The 16,886-nt window shown below is 37.0% G+C and overlaps 1 protein-coding gene across 10 annotated transcripts in view; it reads right to left on the reverse strand.

Moving 5' to 3' along the window:
* LEKR1 (leucine, glutamate and lysine rich 1) overlaps positions 1-16,886 on the reverse strand; it is a 225,671-nt gene that overhangs the window by 28,461 nt on the left and 180,324 nt on the right. For 8 of the 10 annotated variants that reach the window (XM_042955500.1, XM_042955499.1, XM_042955501.1 and 5 more), the window contains one exon: positions 8,571-9,270. In XM_042955500.1, the coding sequence (XP_042811434.1) occupies positions 8,857-9,270 (414 nt within the window). In that variant the 3' untranslated portion in view covers positions 8,571-8,856. Of the gene's footprint in view, positions 1-6,190; positions 9,271-16,886 lie in introns of those variants that run through there. The other 2 variants (XM_042955498.1, XM_042955495.1) reach the window with 2 other exon arrangements.

The raw sequence follows: 16,886 nt of genomic DNA on the forward strand, positions 1-16,886 counted from the left end.
AGTGTATATATATATAATATATACAGAATATATATGTACATATATACAGAATATATATGTACATATATATACATAATGTACATATATATTACATATACATACATTAGATATATATTATATATATAATATATATAATGGAATATTACTCAGCCACAAAAAAGAATGCAACCTTGTCATTTACAAAACATGGATGGAGCTAAAGAGTATAATGCTAAGCAAAATAAGTCAATCAGAGAAAGACAAATACCATATGATTTCACTCATATGTGTAATTTAAGAAATAAAACAAGCGAAGGGAAAAATGAGAGAAATCAAGAAGCAGAGTGCAATTATAGAGAAAAATATGATGGTTATCAGAGGGGAGGGGGGTGTGGAGATAGGTTAAATATGTGTTGGGGATTAAAGAGGGCACTTACTGTGATGACCACATGGTGATGTATGGAAGTGTTGTATTACTATTTTGTGTACCTGAAACTAATAAAATACTCTATGTTAACTAACTGGAATTAAAATAAAAACTTAAAATAAAAAAGTAAATAAAAAGGTAGTAAGAGAAATATTAAAAATAAATACTAGTATATTAATAATTAATAACATTAATCCATAAGAATGTTATAAAGTTATGTATATGTTTTGATAGTAATTTAGTAACATGGGAGATCAACAAAAATACCTTTTGTAATCATAAAGGTATCTTAAAGTAACAGTTTTATTTTTAAATGCTGATTATCTTTACAACATCCTTTGCCACTATTTAAACTTATAATGAAATATTTTAGATGTCAACTTACAAATGTACAATAAATAGTTTTTTTTATTTTTTTAATTTTTTTTTTTAAGTTTATTTGGAGAGAAACAGAGACAGTACAAGTTGGGGGGGAGGGGCAGAGAGAGAGAGAGATAGAGAAAATCCCAAGCAGGTTCCATGCTGCCAGCACAGAGCCCAACATGGGGCTTGAACCAATGAAACTGAGATCATGACCTAAGCCAGAACCAAGAATGGGGCGCTTAACCAACTGAGCCACCCAGGCACCCCTGTAGTATTTTAAAATCACATTTTCAGGGTACACAGCTGAAAACACTGACTTAAAATCCTGGAGGGAATGAATCTGTGGATTAGGTCTTTACTTCATCACTTCTATGAAATAAGGTAGTGGATTCTTTTCTCCCTAACTTCATCTTTTCTCATTCACCTCAGTTCTTTACTGAGTACTGTATACCTCTTGGTAAAATAAAAATGATTCTGGTTTTGAGATGCTATGAGATTCCAGCTAAAACCTCAACCATTTGAAAAGTGTAGTAATAGAGAATGGAAATTTGGCCATCCCAGGTTTTAGGAAATTCTGCTTTAAATCAGTGAAAAGTAGTTAATTCAATCTTGGCAGTAACCTTAATTCCCTAGAAATTTAAGGTTCCAGATAGAAAATTACAACTGTAGAACTCATTCAGTCTAAGAAGACAGAAGACAGAAGGCATCTCTTTAGATTAATGTGTTAGACTGTATCAAGCTCACTTGGGAGAAAGTTGGATATATCTGACAATGGTGCACAATGTAAAACCAGATGTTCATACTTTCCAGAAAAAGTATATTTCCAGTGTTAAGTCTTATAAAACATCTATTTTAAAATGCTTCAATATTTTAAATTATATGTCTAATTCTTGGGCTTGAATTATTATTATTTATGAGATTAATGACAATAACAACCATAGAAGCTGAATATCAGCAGTAAGAATGTTAATAAAAGATATTAAAAACTTTTTAATGGCAAATGAAGTTCATCCTTTCATTATTTTCTAAATTCAAAGGTTAAAGAATGTAGCCATCCTGTTATATAATGACATAAGCTGATTTAATATTCACAGGCAAGTGAGCATAATGTCTTATTGCGTCAAGTACAGATTTTGAAACTTCATAATTCTTTTTAATTTTTTTTTTTTAATTTGAGAGAGAGAGAGTGAATATGAGTTGGGGGAGGAGGGAGGGAGAGAGAATCTTAAGCAGGCTCCAAGCTCAGCACAGAGCCTGATGCGGGGCTTGATCCCACAACCCTGGGATCATGACCTGAGTCAAAATCAACAGGCAGATGCTTAACTAAGCCACCCAGGTGCCCCCAGATTTGGAAATTTTAAATATGAATCAAATTCTTATTCAATGCTGTTCTACCTTTAAAATAAATTGATCTAGGTGTATATTGCAAGTTATAGTTTTATACTTAAGTGGTTAAGAACTACTTTCAGGGGGAATAATATTCCAGTATCTCTTCTCATGATTCCAATAAATTATCTAAGTATTCTATGTTTCACAAGCCTCAAAGACAACCAGCAATACCAGATTTCCTTTGGGGAAATAGGTACCATTATGAGATTAAATTTGAGATTAGCATTATGAGGTACCATTATGAGATTATGAGATTAAACCAAATATGTACCATTATGAGATTAAAATTTAAGATTACTCAATGAGGGGCACCTGGGTGGCTCAGTCAGTTAAGTGACTGACTCTTGATTTTGACTTAGGTCATAATCTCATGGTGCATGGGATCAAGCCCTGTGTAGGGCTCTGTGCTGACAGCGCAGATCCTGCTTGGGATTCTCTCTCTCCCTCTGTCTCTGCCCCTCCCCAACTTATACACACACACTCTCTCTCTCAAAATAAATGAATTAACATTTAAAAAAAAAGATTATTCAATGAGTTGCCAATGATCAAAATGAAAGCATTTCTATTGGGTTTTTTTGTTAATAACAAATCTTTAGTTCTTTGCAGGCTCAGAAACTTGGATCGTGACATAAGATTTTATGAATATTGATTAGATATTGATTTCCTTTTACTCACTAGTTTTTCTGGAGAGTTTTCAAGATTCACAATCAATTGATGAAAAAAAAAGAATTTGAGCGCATTGGGAGCTGAGGTATTGAACATGGGGATGGGTGGTCTCTGAGAGCCATTTGTTTCAGATAGGCGTGAGGGAACTGAGTCTAGCAAGATTATTTCCGTTCAATACTAATGTATAGCTCTTAGAGGTGAAATATGCCAGGGCTCTAACATGTATAAGGATCACCTGCGGATCTCATTAAAATCAGATTTTATTCCGTAGGTTTGGGTGTGAGGACTGATAGTCTGCATTTCTAATAAGCTCCCGGGAGACATTGATCCTGCTGGATCACTTTGAGTAGCAAGAATTTAGAGCACTGATACTATTCTTCCAGCCTACAAATGAGATGTTTGGCCAAGATTTGGAGGCCATGGCTTTCTCATCAAGTCAGCTATTAAGCAGTTATAAGAATTTAAAAGATTATTTAACCTCAAAGGGAACTATTATTTCCTTCTGTAAAATTATAAGTCTGGGCCAGGTGATGTATCAAGTCATTTCAGAACTATAAAATTTAAGGATTTTAAGATAACCCTTATCGTATTTTGGCTACTATCTCCTTTACTTTCCCTCATAAACAGTTAACAGAAATCAGAAAAGGGTTTATTGTGCCGTATTAGTCCCTAAGGTCACCACTGAGTTGTGCTTTGCATTCTTTGAGGCCAAGATGATAGCTATTTTTTAAATGTCAATTTCCACCTTCCTCCTCCATAATTCTTAGAACACGATTCAGATTTGTATTTTTTTTAACTTTAAGAATTCTTATAAGTCCTGAGTCTGTGGGATTAGTTTACCTGTTTCCCAAATGAAATGTAGTTCCCACGATTTCACATTTTTCAGACAAGCTGTAATATTCTTAAATAGAAGGGTGATCCTTTAATTGGACCGATCTCATACATGGCACCCCTGCTAAGTGGCAATAACTAGTAACAGTTTTAAAATATATTTAATAGGGAACAGATTCTTTCCCTTCTCTGAATAGAATTCGAGTCAGATCCTTCCTGTTTATTTCCGTTGTCAACATCTTTATTCAGAAACTTCATATAACTCTTGTCTGGACTACTGTACTAATCTACCAACTTGTGTTCCATCTCCAGCCTTTCCACCCCATAATTATTCCTATAAGCCTCTGCCAGATTTCAACAAAATGCATGCCTCTTTTAGTCAAAATGCTGCAATGGCCTTTATTCAACACCTCCATGCTATGGGGTCAGGTTCCCACTACTTCCCTTCACCAAGTATTTTCTACACTTCCCATGCCTGTACCTCTTTATACATCTCTTCCATCTGGTATACCTTCTTCTATAAAACCCTACCAATTTTTTAAGATCTATTATAAATGCCAGTTCTTGCTAAAAATGGTCCCTGATTTTTCCAGCAAGAGATGAACTCGTGTAACACTTTGCTTTTGATTCTCTCCTCAGCATCTACTACCTGACATTATAATTTCTGTATATACGTCCTCTTGCTCTCTACTATACAATTCTCGGGAAACTGTAGTATGTCTTCATTTTTATAGCTCTCACAGTGCTTTTTCAATTCTCCGTATCTGTTGAAGAAATGAGTGAATGTATAATATAGCTTCACTGTTCTACAGATCAAGATGCTCAGAAACTGCAGAAGTTTAAAAATTATTCCTTGGTCTTAATCAGTATTCATTTCCAGGTAAATTAATCTCTGTGACACAGTATCCTCTTGTATATTTTGGGGTGGAGGTAAGGGATGTCTAGTAAATTTTTTTACTCAATGGATATAAAACATCATGCTGTATAAATGCTGGAGAAGAAGGAAATATTTTGACTTTCTGGATCATGGTAAATATTGTCATAGGATATGTGTGTGTTTCAGATTCAACTACAGTGTTATGAAGAAAATTTTATGTGTGAAAAAGATTATACAAAGATGACATAATTTATATTTAAGATTTTAAAGAGGCAACCCAACTATATTGGCTTCACAATTTATTACTATATGGGGTTAATATTTTCAAAAGGAAAAGTAGAATTTCTTCCTTAAGATACCATAGACAACACCTTAGGAATGCGACCATTATTGTCTATCATGGCTTGAGGACCATTAAAGGTGTTCTGAACAAGATATATTATTTTACTAAAACATGTAAGTGAAGGGGCACCTGAGTGGCTCAGTCAGTTAAGCGTCCAGCTCTTGGTTTAGGCTCAGGTCATGATCTCATGGTTCATAGTTCTAATCCTGTGTTGTTGGGCTCTGTGCTGACAGAGCACAGCCTGCTTGGGATTCACTCATTCCTTCTCTCTCTGCCCCTCCCCTGCTCATGCACTTTCTCTCTCTCAGAATAAATAAATTAAAAAAATAAACCATGAAAGTGGAAAAGTAAAAAGTATATATCTATAATCATTGTAGGATTTGTGAACTTTGGACACATATTAAATTGATTTCCTGTGCTCCATAAGATACAAAATGATGGTCAGGAATTTTGAGCTCCAGTGCATTAACTCTCTCAGGATACTAGGTTGCTTTATCAGTGCAATACAGCAATTTTAAGAACCTTAAAAGATCCAGCTTGAGAAAACTTGTTCCACAATCAAAGCAATTAGCTATAATTGATCTGTAATACTACAAAAACTTTTTGAACTAATAGAACATTTAAAAAAATCTTAGTTTTACATAATTTTCTTTTTTTAAAGTTTCTTTTTGAAAGAGACAGAGCATGAGTGGGGGAGAGCAGAGAGAGAGAGAGAGAGAGAGAGAGAGAAATCTGAAACAGGCTCTAGGCTCTGAGCGGTCAGCACAGAGCCTGACATGGAGCTCAAACTCATGAACCATGATATCATGACCTGAGCTGAAGTTGGAGCCTCAACCAACTGAGCCACCCAGGTACCCCTGCATAATTTTCAACATTAACATCTCTTCCAGTCAATTCCATTGCCAGAAAATATAACTTTTAAGTAATTCTGACTAACTATAAATACAGTAATTGCATTCAAAAAGACTTTGAAAAAATCACTTGAAAAATCTATGTTAACTATAGAATTCTCCCATCTTTGTCTACCAATATTAAATTGAGAAGAAAAAAAAACCAGGGTTATAATTATTTGAGGAATATTTTCTGTGATATTCTTTTCTTTTTGCACCTACGAATCCTTCCATTGAGGTCATGGAAAACAGATGTATATAGAGAAATTAAAACTAATAGATTTATTTTATTTATTTATTTTTTAATATATGAAATTTATTGTCAAATTGGTTTCCATACAACACCCAGTGCTCATCCCAAAAGGTGTCCTCCTCAATACCCATCACCCACCCTCCCCCTCCCTCCCACCTCCCATCAACCCTCAGTTTGTTCTCAGTAAAACTAATAGATTTAAATTAATATCCATTATATGCATTTGAGAGCTCTCTTTTGCCATAGTATTCACTGCCTCCCTAACACTCTTGATATGATACTGTTTCATGCCAGGAGTTATCTCATCAGTGAGAAAATCAAGGGAAGTTTATGTTCTTAACCCCCAGGTTACATACTCTAATGCGATTCTCTTTTCTTTAAGTGTCTTCCTCTAAAAAATCCCAGCACATAGCTTAGATGGCACCATTCAAGTGGTCTAGCTTGATACAAATGTCAATATTGTCTCTGTCGTGTATCCACGGAATAACCTCTCTAATATACTTGTGGAATATAACACAGTCTTACCGTGATTCTATTCTCAGAGAGATTATTTACATAATGACTTGTTATAAAGTGAGAGTATAACAAACCAAGAAACCAGATTTGCACTGATAGTTTTTATCACTTTAGAAAAGCTTACACGTGACCTTCTTTACAAATTTAAATGTGTTCATAATTTAGGGAAAAAAATGTATCCCCATGGTTCCTGAAGAGAGAGCTGAAATTGGGAGACTGTGGAAAAGCGTGTATCATATGATGGCAAAGAACCGCTGCCCCGAATTTTCCTGTAGGCTTTTATTAAAGTTTTCTCTAGCTTCTGCCATCTACCTCACGTCACGAGTACTTGTAATTTAAACATCCAAATACCAGGTCAGAAACATCGAGGTCTGGTCCAGTAGTTCCCAGAGGGTGGCACGGGTACTACTGTCATTGTACACGATGATTTTAGGGGGTACACCAACCAACATTTTGTAATTTTAACAGATACATGTTGATTTTCAAGTATTAGCAAAAATATACCTAGCAAATCAAACTCGTTACTCTACAATTATTCTTTCTTGGGCCAAGCTTTCTTTTTACATAACTTTAAGTTTAAAAAGCGAGGGCATTTAAAGAAAATATTAGGTAAATACTATGTGGGGCTTCTGACAAAAGTCCTGATGGAGGCTGGGGAAACTCTGATGAGTGGGAAAGTGAGTGGAGTGGTTGGGGTCGGTTAACGGTCTGGTTTTAGCTCTGTCACTAGCTGTACCTCTTTAGCAAGTCGGACTTCTTTGGGTATCTATTCCTTATTTGTAAAGAAATGGTTGGGGTGACCTCTAAGGTTCACTCCAGCACCACCATTCTATTGTTTTGTTCTCTTGTCAAATGCCATTATAAGGAACATCGATCTCTGTGAAGTGAAACTAAGCATTCTAAGCCTTAACACAAGATGTGCTCACTTAAACTAGTCAGGGAAATCGGCAGACCTAATGTGGAATTTTTTTTTTTTTTTTTTGAAGTTAAAACACACGATTGTTAGATTAGACTAATCCTTTTAAAGATTAGAGATAAACTTGAATTTACTTAGCAGCTTTACTTTTTTTTTTTTGCACATGGGAGGGATTCCAAGTACCTTTGGATTCTCTCATGAACATAATAGCTAGACAGAGGAGAGTTTTATGTGCCATATTTGACATGTGCTACTAACATTCTCATCTGGGATTAAAAAGCTTGGATGTCCCTGATATCAGATGAAGCATTTAAGTAAAGTCAGTGTTGGAAAAAAAAAATGCAGTTCAACTTGAAGGGGAAAAAAGATGGACAATCACTAGCTTAAGGTAAAGACTTACGTTTTAAGAAACAGGAGAAGCCTGAAGCTTTATAACTTAAAATAGCTGGTTTGGTTTCTGGTTTTAATTTTTCACTATGAAAATAGAAAATATGTTAACCAATTGGCCATTTTAAGAGATAATAAAACGTGAACCCCCAAATTAGCACTATGTGCCTCTATGAGACTGTCTTGAATTAGTTCTTTTCCCAATGGCTCAAATCAAAATCTAATCGTGATTACTAAAAACCATTCAATGTAGAAACACTACCTCTACCAAGTAATATTTACATGGTCAGCCAGACTGTTTTTAAAAATAATCTCTAAAGTTTGAAAAGTAAACCCCCTTGTCCTTGAATTGGAGTTGGTGTCCCTTTTTCTAGAAGGTCCCAGGTTCACAGTAAAGACTGTCTTCTTGAAGGGTACCTACCATTACTTCCGGCCTAAAAAGAAATTGTATTAACCAATTAAATTGCAAGATGAAAAGAGAAGGTTTCTATGATGATGTTGAATTCTGTGAATATTTGAACTAAATATTTTGGAAGTTATCAAATTTAGGACTAACGTACTTCTATTTTCTATTTGGAATACTAATCACATCTATTTAATCTATCCAGCTCAACAAACAAATGAACAAACACCAACAAAACCAACACAATCTATTTTTGGTGGAAATATATCTGCTTGTAAAGGTGCAAAAAAAAAAAAAAAATAGCAAAGATGCTATGGTGAAAAATTTTACCTGTGATCTCAAAAAGGGAATATTCAGAGAACACATCTAAACATCCAATATGGACACATAGAAATTGGCCCTCTGGAATACCACCAACTTCATTATCTGTTGCAACTTCAAAGGCCTCTTGGAAAATATGGCTTCACGATTCCTAGTTTTTCCAACTATCCTATTAAAAACATCTATAACCGTGCATTCTTGATCTGTGATAATAATTTGACCTCTGTCATCCTCAGTTACACTTGGTCTGGGAAGTACCAAGTGTCCTGCTTGGAGCTGCTCCTGGTTGGATCAGTCACTGCTGATTTAGTCTCCTCCTCAGAATGGCAGTCAGTCTTTGTCTGGTCTCATTTACGGAAGATGCTCGACCCCTGGGAGGATGGGGCTGGGGGAAAGTAGGCAAACCTGAGCTGCTGACCCTCTTGGGTTGAACTGAGGTTGGGGCAGTGGTGGGTTTTGACACTCCATGCAGGCTGGGGATTTTGATTCCTTTTCCAGAGTTCAGTCTTGTAAGGCTTCTCTCTCCCTGGCTGCTGACCACTGCAGCAGAGGAGGTTAGGCTGCCCTGGTTAAGGGAACACGGCGACAAAGGTAAACTTCCACTGAGCTTCCTGAGCTCCAGAAGCTGTTCTCTGGCTTGGCTCAAAGCCTCTGTCAGTTCAAAGCGTTCTTCACACTCCCTGCGCACTGTTTCCTGAAGAAAAGTGTTCTGAAATGAGAAAAGGTGGGGGGAGAAGCATCCCTAGCTTTAAACTGTACATTTGGATGGTAATTAGCAATATAAATGGAGAACTGAAATGGAAATCAGAGGTCCGTCTTTGACTGTCTTTGTGGCTACTCTACCACATGGGACAGACAAGTCAAAAACGCAAATGATTTGTGAAGCTGGAAAGAACTTTGAGAGGACATTTGGTTCAACCCTTGCAGTTTGCAGAATAGGAACCAAGAGCCAGTATCACTCAGATGGGTAGTGAGGGGCTGGCGCTGGAACCCAGAACTTCTAATGCTTACTTTAGTGGGGTTTCAGCTCATTGGCACATGTGATGCCTAACACTTAACATCTGCAGGGGCAAGTATGTTAGTTTATAACGAAGGTAAGCTGCAATACACAAGACAGGTAAAATTGCTTGAATTATAAGATTGAAAGAATAAAACATATCAGGTACAGCGCTTAAACAATAGAATCAGCTACTTTATATGACGCTTTCTCAACGGGACTTAAATATACTGATCGTTTGTTATTTTGTAAGATATATATCAAAATAAAGAAGAACGTTATTTGCTTTTAACTCCATTTGGCAATCATGTATCAAGTCGCCAGAAGCTGTAGTGGATACAATACCTGCCCTCAATAAGTTTGCAGCCTCATGAGTTTGAGCAGAGCTGTTTTTTATGTCTCCAACAGGATTTGGAACCAAGGGTAGAAGTTATGTAGTTGAAGATAAGGAAAAACTTTTTAAAAGCCAGAACTGTCTGGAGGATACCCTGAAGGGTTAAATCTCACTTGACTGGGATGGACTGGAGCAAACTTAAACTTCAAATGGGTGACTGAACTAGAGATCACTAAGGTCCCTTCAAATTCCGAGACTATAGTTTTAGTTAAAGAAGTTACTCATCTTTCGTCTATGGAATTCATCCAAATTATTTCAAGGTCCATGGTAAGAATTAGCTCTTGGATCTTTCTAACCTCCTGACATGTCTGTAGAATGTCAAAAAAGAGGTTGAAAAGCAAACAATTCAAAGTAGTAAACAAATAAGGAAACAATTAAAATGATTGTGCTAGACCCAGCAATAGCACTGCTAGGAATTTACCTAAGGGATACAGGAGTACTGATGCATAGGGGCACTTGTACCCCAATGTTTATAGCAGCACTCTCAACAATTGCCAAATTATGGAAAGAGCCTAAATGTCCATCAACTGATGAATGGATAAAAAAATTGTGGTGTATATACACAATGGAGTACTACGTGGCAATGAGAAAGAATGAAATATGGCCCTTTGTAGCAACATGGATGGAACTGGAGAGTGTGATGCTAAGTGAAATAAGCCATACAGAGAAAGACAGATACCATATGGTTTCACTCTTATGTGGATCCTGAGAAACTTAACAGAAACCCATGGGGGAGGGGAAGGAAAAAAAAAGAGGTTAGAGTGGAAGAGAGCCAAAGCATAAGAGACTCTTAAAAACTGAGAACAAACTGAGGGTTGATGGGAGGTGGGAGGGAGAGGAGGGTGGGTAATGGGTATTGAGGAGGGCACCTTTGGGGATGAGCACTGGGTGTTGTATGGAAACCAATTTGACAATAAACTTCATATATTGAAATAAAATAAAATAAAATAAAATGATTGTGCTATAGGATTCTCCGACTAAAAATGAATTTCCATCAGGTTAGTTTGTAAAACTACCCAAGGCATTGCCAAATCTGTCAGTGGGAAGTGTCTTCCCAAGGCTTTTCCTGACTAATCTGCTGTCAGTGGAACTAAGTAACAAAGCATCAGAGAAAGTAGCATCTTCCTGTATTTGAGTCTCTTGTAATTATGATCAGAACTCTATTCAATTCCAAATTTGGTCAGAATTGAAGAATATGGCACAATTCTAGATTGACAGTTGTTCTATAATTTTCTATAAAATCAGCAGCACGTCTGGGTCAAACAAAGCTTCATCGCTTTCATATATTATTAACATACATATGGGTCCATATAAGCATGTATATTTTTTTAAATAATGAGGGTTAAGTACTTGCTTCTAGTTAGGTGCTTTTGTTTTTTTGTTATTGTTTTTGTTTTTGTTTTGAGAAACTGGAGACCAAGGATGGTGTTTGTGGCTTTATCATCTGGTTTTCATTAATCCTACCTGAAATACTTGTTGAAAAGGCAAGAGAGGAAGGGCCAGGGAAGAATATTAGTAAGTTGCTCTGTTAGATGTCATTTCATCTCCTGTTCTGACAAAGAAAAACCGTGAAGCCCTACTGCTTATGTGACCTGCTGAAAGCAGCCCAGCCCTGAAGTGGTAGGTCCTGCTCCCAGCTGCCCATGCCTAAATGAATTGTCTAATTATATCAAGCATGCAGGGACCGATTTGTTTCTGGACACAGAAGCAATTAAAAAAAAAAAAAAAAAAAGACACTTCATCTAGCTTTGCCCAAGTTTTCTAAACTTAATCTAAACTTTATTTTAAGTGGCACACCATCAGTGCATTATTTCCTATTAATAGAGTTAGCTGGCAAAATATGTTGAAGTGATTAGATTCAAGGGGCTTTCAATAACTTAGTATAAAAAATTCCCTTGATTAAGAAAGTTATGAGAAAGAGTTAAGTTTATTTGAATATATAAAAGAAAAGAATGGATAGCAGTTAACTGATGAGGTCAATAAATTGCTGACATGAATAACAGGTGCACCAATATGGAAGGATAACGTAATGGGTGATGTGATGACAAGGGCTCTCATTAAAATAAAAATAAAATTCAATCCATTCACTAAAATTAAATTCACGTCTGAAAGGAAAGGAGTGGTGTTCTATGGAAAACATCCGTAAAGCAAGTCACCTAAAAGCTATTTTAGGCAAGTGACATTGCACTAAAGGAGGAAATGAAAAGGTGGAGTGAACTCAAAGATGTCCCCATAGCAAGTATAATGGGAACACAGTGCCGGCCAACTCCAGACTGGACTTTGGAAGGGCTGCTGATCATCTTGGTCTGGGGCCCACTGCTCTGGAACTCATCCTTTTTCAAGCTATTAGCTTCCAGTACAAAGGACTATTTCTCTTTCTTCTGTTATTTCAAATCAGGAGGACCTCTGAACTGAAAACATGCTCCAGAATTAGGACTTCTATTTTTGTATTTGCCATAAACACTGTGAAATCTCAGGTGAACCTCACAATATCTGCATATCCTCTGCTACCATTACCTCCTGTTTTAAAATTGAGATTATAACTCAGTTTTGTACAACAGGCAATTCAGATGTTATAATTTATTCAACCATGGAGTAACAAAATGGAAATAGAACACATCAAGTTTAGAGGATTGCTATTTCGAGGGTGGGGTGTGTGTGACAGGGCATGACAAGAGCACACATGGATGTGGCCAGAGCCAGTAAGGGAAAATTCCATCATGTGTGGAAAAGAATCACTCACTTGTGATTAGATTGCTTTCAGTGATTTAGGCAAAATATCTATCTTTTGGGGCTGTTTTTTTTTTGAAGGTTGTTTCTTTGGAAGAATTTTAATGTGTGTTTTCACTGAACAACGTAGGAAAATGTGTAAGATGGAAATTCAGTAAGATTGAAAATCCTGGGCAAACATGAGACTAATCAGTGAAGCCCTAGCATTCTAAACGTTTCAGGTAAAATTATCTTTGGTCATATTTTAGCATGGTAAAATGGTAAAGAAGGGGCAGTGGGGTTTTCCAGGCCAAATGGGCAGTGAGTGCAAATGGCTGGTAGTGACAGTGGAAGAGGCACATCTTGGGATGACACATGGCTTAGTATGACTTGTATGCAGAATGAACAGGCAGGGAAGAGTGAGCAGGGTCTGATCGAAGATGACTTTAATAACATGCTAAATATTAGAGTTTTAACTTAATTATGAGGGTCATATGGAGTCGTTGAAAGGTTTATTTCAAGCATGGGGCTGGCATGGTCAAATTTGCATTGAAGGAAGATCCCTTTGCCAGCTCTATGGAAAATGGCCCCAAGTGGGGCAAGAAAGGAAACAGGGAGGATCATAAGAGACCAACATTTTCACAGAGGAGGTTCCTATCCCCTGCACTCCTTGATTAGGGTGGTCTGGGCACAGGAGAATTAGTGTTTCTGGGTCCTAAAGTTCTGTTGATGGTGAAGAGCATTACCAGTAGAATATGTCTATAACATTTTCAGATGAAGGCCACTTTGGGCTTAAAATATGGCTTAATCACACTCCCACTGGGTAAGTAAATGTCAAAATGAAAATATAAATTAGCTCTCCATCTGTTTGAAATTTCTAATATTAAAAAAATGGCCAATTTGCCCCACTCTTTACAATGTAAAAGTAGTTTATTTTTGTGTTTGTTTTCATTTTTTTTCCTTAGAGACAGCTGGATTGTTTTCAATTCCAAAGACAGTGGAAGAAGCAGGAGAAGGCTTTGCTGGGTAACCTGATCATTCTGAAGATGAAAATCCCATTTGTGATGGCAATCACTTGAATTTGGCAATTTGGGGGGAACATGCCAGGAAAGCAAGTCCTCAGTGAAGGATAACCACAGATGGGTGTCTTTTTTATGCTTTACGTCCAATGAGGTCTGAACCAGTCATGGAATGATCAGATTATAGTTTCTACCCACCCAAACGAGATATATCCCAGGGTGAGTAGATGACTGGACAACTGGGTGGGGAGCCGAGGCAAAGGGAAACTGGAAAAGGTGTGGAAACCAGAAAGATGAGTAGGAGCTAGCAAAGGATGTGCCCAAACTTCCATTTATGGCTTCTGTTCAACTAATCTGATCAGCCCAAAACACTGCAGAAAAACAGAAGAGATGGCCCTTTGGTAAGACAGGAATGAGAATCTGAATAGATTTCCAGGAAAGAAGTAAGATGGATGGTAGGCAGGCTGTTCTAAAATTGTATTTCTGTGCTCACAGACTTAATGGACACTGTGAAATAACTACTGCAGATATATTGAAACAGAAGTAGAAATGGGGAAAAATAAACAACCCCTAGGACTAATATGCCTCAAGAGCAGATTTTCAGAATGGGGAGGAAGAGCCCTTGAAGGCACAGTGTTCAGGATTCATTTGTCTAAGTCAATAATCTAAGATTTAATTAGTATTAATTAAATACAATGGAAACAATTTCTCCCTATTTTTTCTCATTCTGTCAATTTTCTGGCATCTATACTCTGCATCCGGGCAAACTGTCTCCAACATGTAAAAGGCGGTCTTGCTTAGCTCTCCCTCTGCACTGCTGAAGCCTCTCAGTCTGACTGCCTCACTCCTGTCTGCCCCATGCCTCATGGTTAAGGTTCTCAGGTTATTTGTTCACCCATCCTCCCTGCCAACCAACCCTAGGAGTAGCCCATGGTCACTAAAAGCTTTCCCAGTTCTCTCTCTGCTCCCTGTGGAGCCAGAGGTTAGAGAAGAGATTCATATGTTCTAATTTTATTTGGTCCCTAAATTGAGAACTAAGTGGTTCCACTAATTAACTAACTTAATTTACTAACTGGTGCTTTGTTTTCTCATAAATGGAATTACCAGAGAAATGTGTGCCATTTTATCTATATCAATTAAATATGTAAATATAGAAAATGTATATCCTTGGAGTGGCTCAGTGGGTTAAGTGACTGACTTTGGCTCAGGTCATGATCTCATGGTTTGTGGGTTCAAGTCCTGCATCGGGCTCTGTGCTAACAGCTCAGAGCCTAGAGCCTGCTTTGGATTCTGTGTCTCCTTCTCTCTCTGCCCTTCTTCTGCTTGTGCTCTGTCTCTCTCTCAAAAATAAAAAATAAAAAATTTTCACAAAATGCATATCCTAAAACTAAGCAAATCCCTCCTGCCAAAAAAAAAAAAAAAAAGCTCTTTGCAAACACCATATCTTCCTCAAATTTAATCTTTGACTTCACACAAATCCATCCTTGCCAGATTTATTAGTAAGCTTTCCTAAATAAACGGGTTTTCTTTTTTTTTTCTTAAATAGATTTTACATTTGAAAAATATTAGCCCCGCATTGGGCTCTGCTATGAGCATGGAGCCTGCTTGAGATGGAAAAAAAAAAAAAAAAAAAAAAAAAAGCACTCCTTCACACTTCCAAGTTCTACCTCCAGGGAATAACTATTTTCAGGTTTTTAAGCTGTTTCTTGCGATATTTATTTCCATATTTCTATGTAATAACATTATGCAGTTATCTCATGGTTTTTCAATTTTGAAGTCATTATCTAATGGCTTCATAGGATAGAAGATGAGGATTCAGCTTCCCATTCCAACTCCTAGCAGGTGTATCTCTTTTCCCCATGAGCAGATATTCCTGTTCCCTGGGAGAAATTTCTATCACAATTTTGTTGAAAAATCTTCCCAATTTCCATCACAATTTTCATTTTGCTTTATATGATTATAGTATATAATATTATGTAGACCTGGGCCATGCAGTGTACTATGATTACATTTCCTTTTTGGCATGGCTTCCTTTCACAGTTAATTATTGTCGCACTATTTATCTGCTTAGGTTTCCGGGTTGTTGATTACTTATTTTTCACCAAATCTACTTATAGAAGTGTAAATATCATTTCAGCATGTTCGAACACTCCATGTAATCTATCAGCTTCTCTTATATTGGAGACATACTTCTAAAAACCCTCCATTCTGCTGAACCCAGCCTGGTTGTTCTCTAAATCTGTTGCCCTGCTGTAATTCTCAGATTTCATCCTTTCTCCCTCTCTGACCTGAAAACTTCCTAAGAACTTATGTTTATCCTTAAGGTATAGATATTTCATGATGAAATGCTTTGGTGGAATGGCTTTACCATTCATTATGGTGAGTGGACCCTTCTTCCAATATAGAAGTGTATGTCCTTCAGTACTTAGAAATGTTCTTGATTAGTTTCTGCACTAATCTTTCCTCCACTTTCTCTGTTCTCTCTTTCCAGAACTCCTCTAATTTTCTTTTCTTCTCTCCATCTCTTTGTTTTTCTCTTCTACTTTCTGGGAGATTTATTCATCTTTATCATCTAACCCAAATATTGAATTTTTTACTTCAGCTCTTATATTTTAATATTTATTCTTGTTCTTTATTCATAGCCTCTGCTTATGTTCCATGGATGCAATATCTTTTCTTTTCTCTCTCAGGACATTAATTGTACTCTTTTTTGAAGCTCCCTGCATGCATTATTTTGTATCTTTTTCTTCTGAGTTGCTTTTTTTTCCTTCTGAGTTTTACTTTGATCCTAGCTTCTGTCTCGTATTTGAGGTGTTTCTAAAACATTTGATGATCTTTGGCTGTTGACATTTAAAAAGGAGTCTCCTAAATGTTACTGGAAGCTCTGTGTGTCTAGGTGAGGGCTTAATGACTGGTATACTTCTTAATGGGTAGATTAGACATGACTATTGCCATTTCACTGGGAGACCCCAATTGTCAGTATCCATAGATCTTTTTCCTCTCCTCTCCTCCTCTCTCCCCTCCCTTCCCCTCCCCTCCCCTCCCACTCCCATTCCCATTCTCCTCTCCTCTCCTCTCCTCTCCTCTCCTCTCCTCTCCTCTCCTCTCCTCTCCTCTCCTCTCCTGTCCTCTTCTCTTCTCTTTTCTCTTCCTGCATTTCTCCAGAGAAGATACTTCCAATTTCCTAGCTGTTGATATATAAACCT

The sequence above is a fragment of the Panthera leo genome, chromosome C2 (genome assembly GCF_018350215.1).
Source record: "Panthera leo isolate Ple1 chromosome C2, P.leo_Ple1_pat1.1, whole genome shotgun sequence".
In the NCBI taxonomy this organism is placed as follows: Eukaryota; Metazoa; Chordata; class Mammalia; order Carnivora; family Felidae; genus Panthera; species Panthera leo.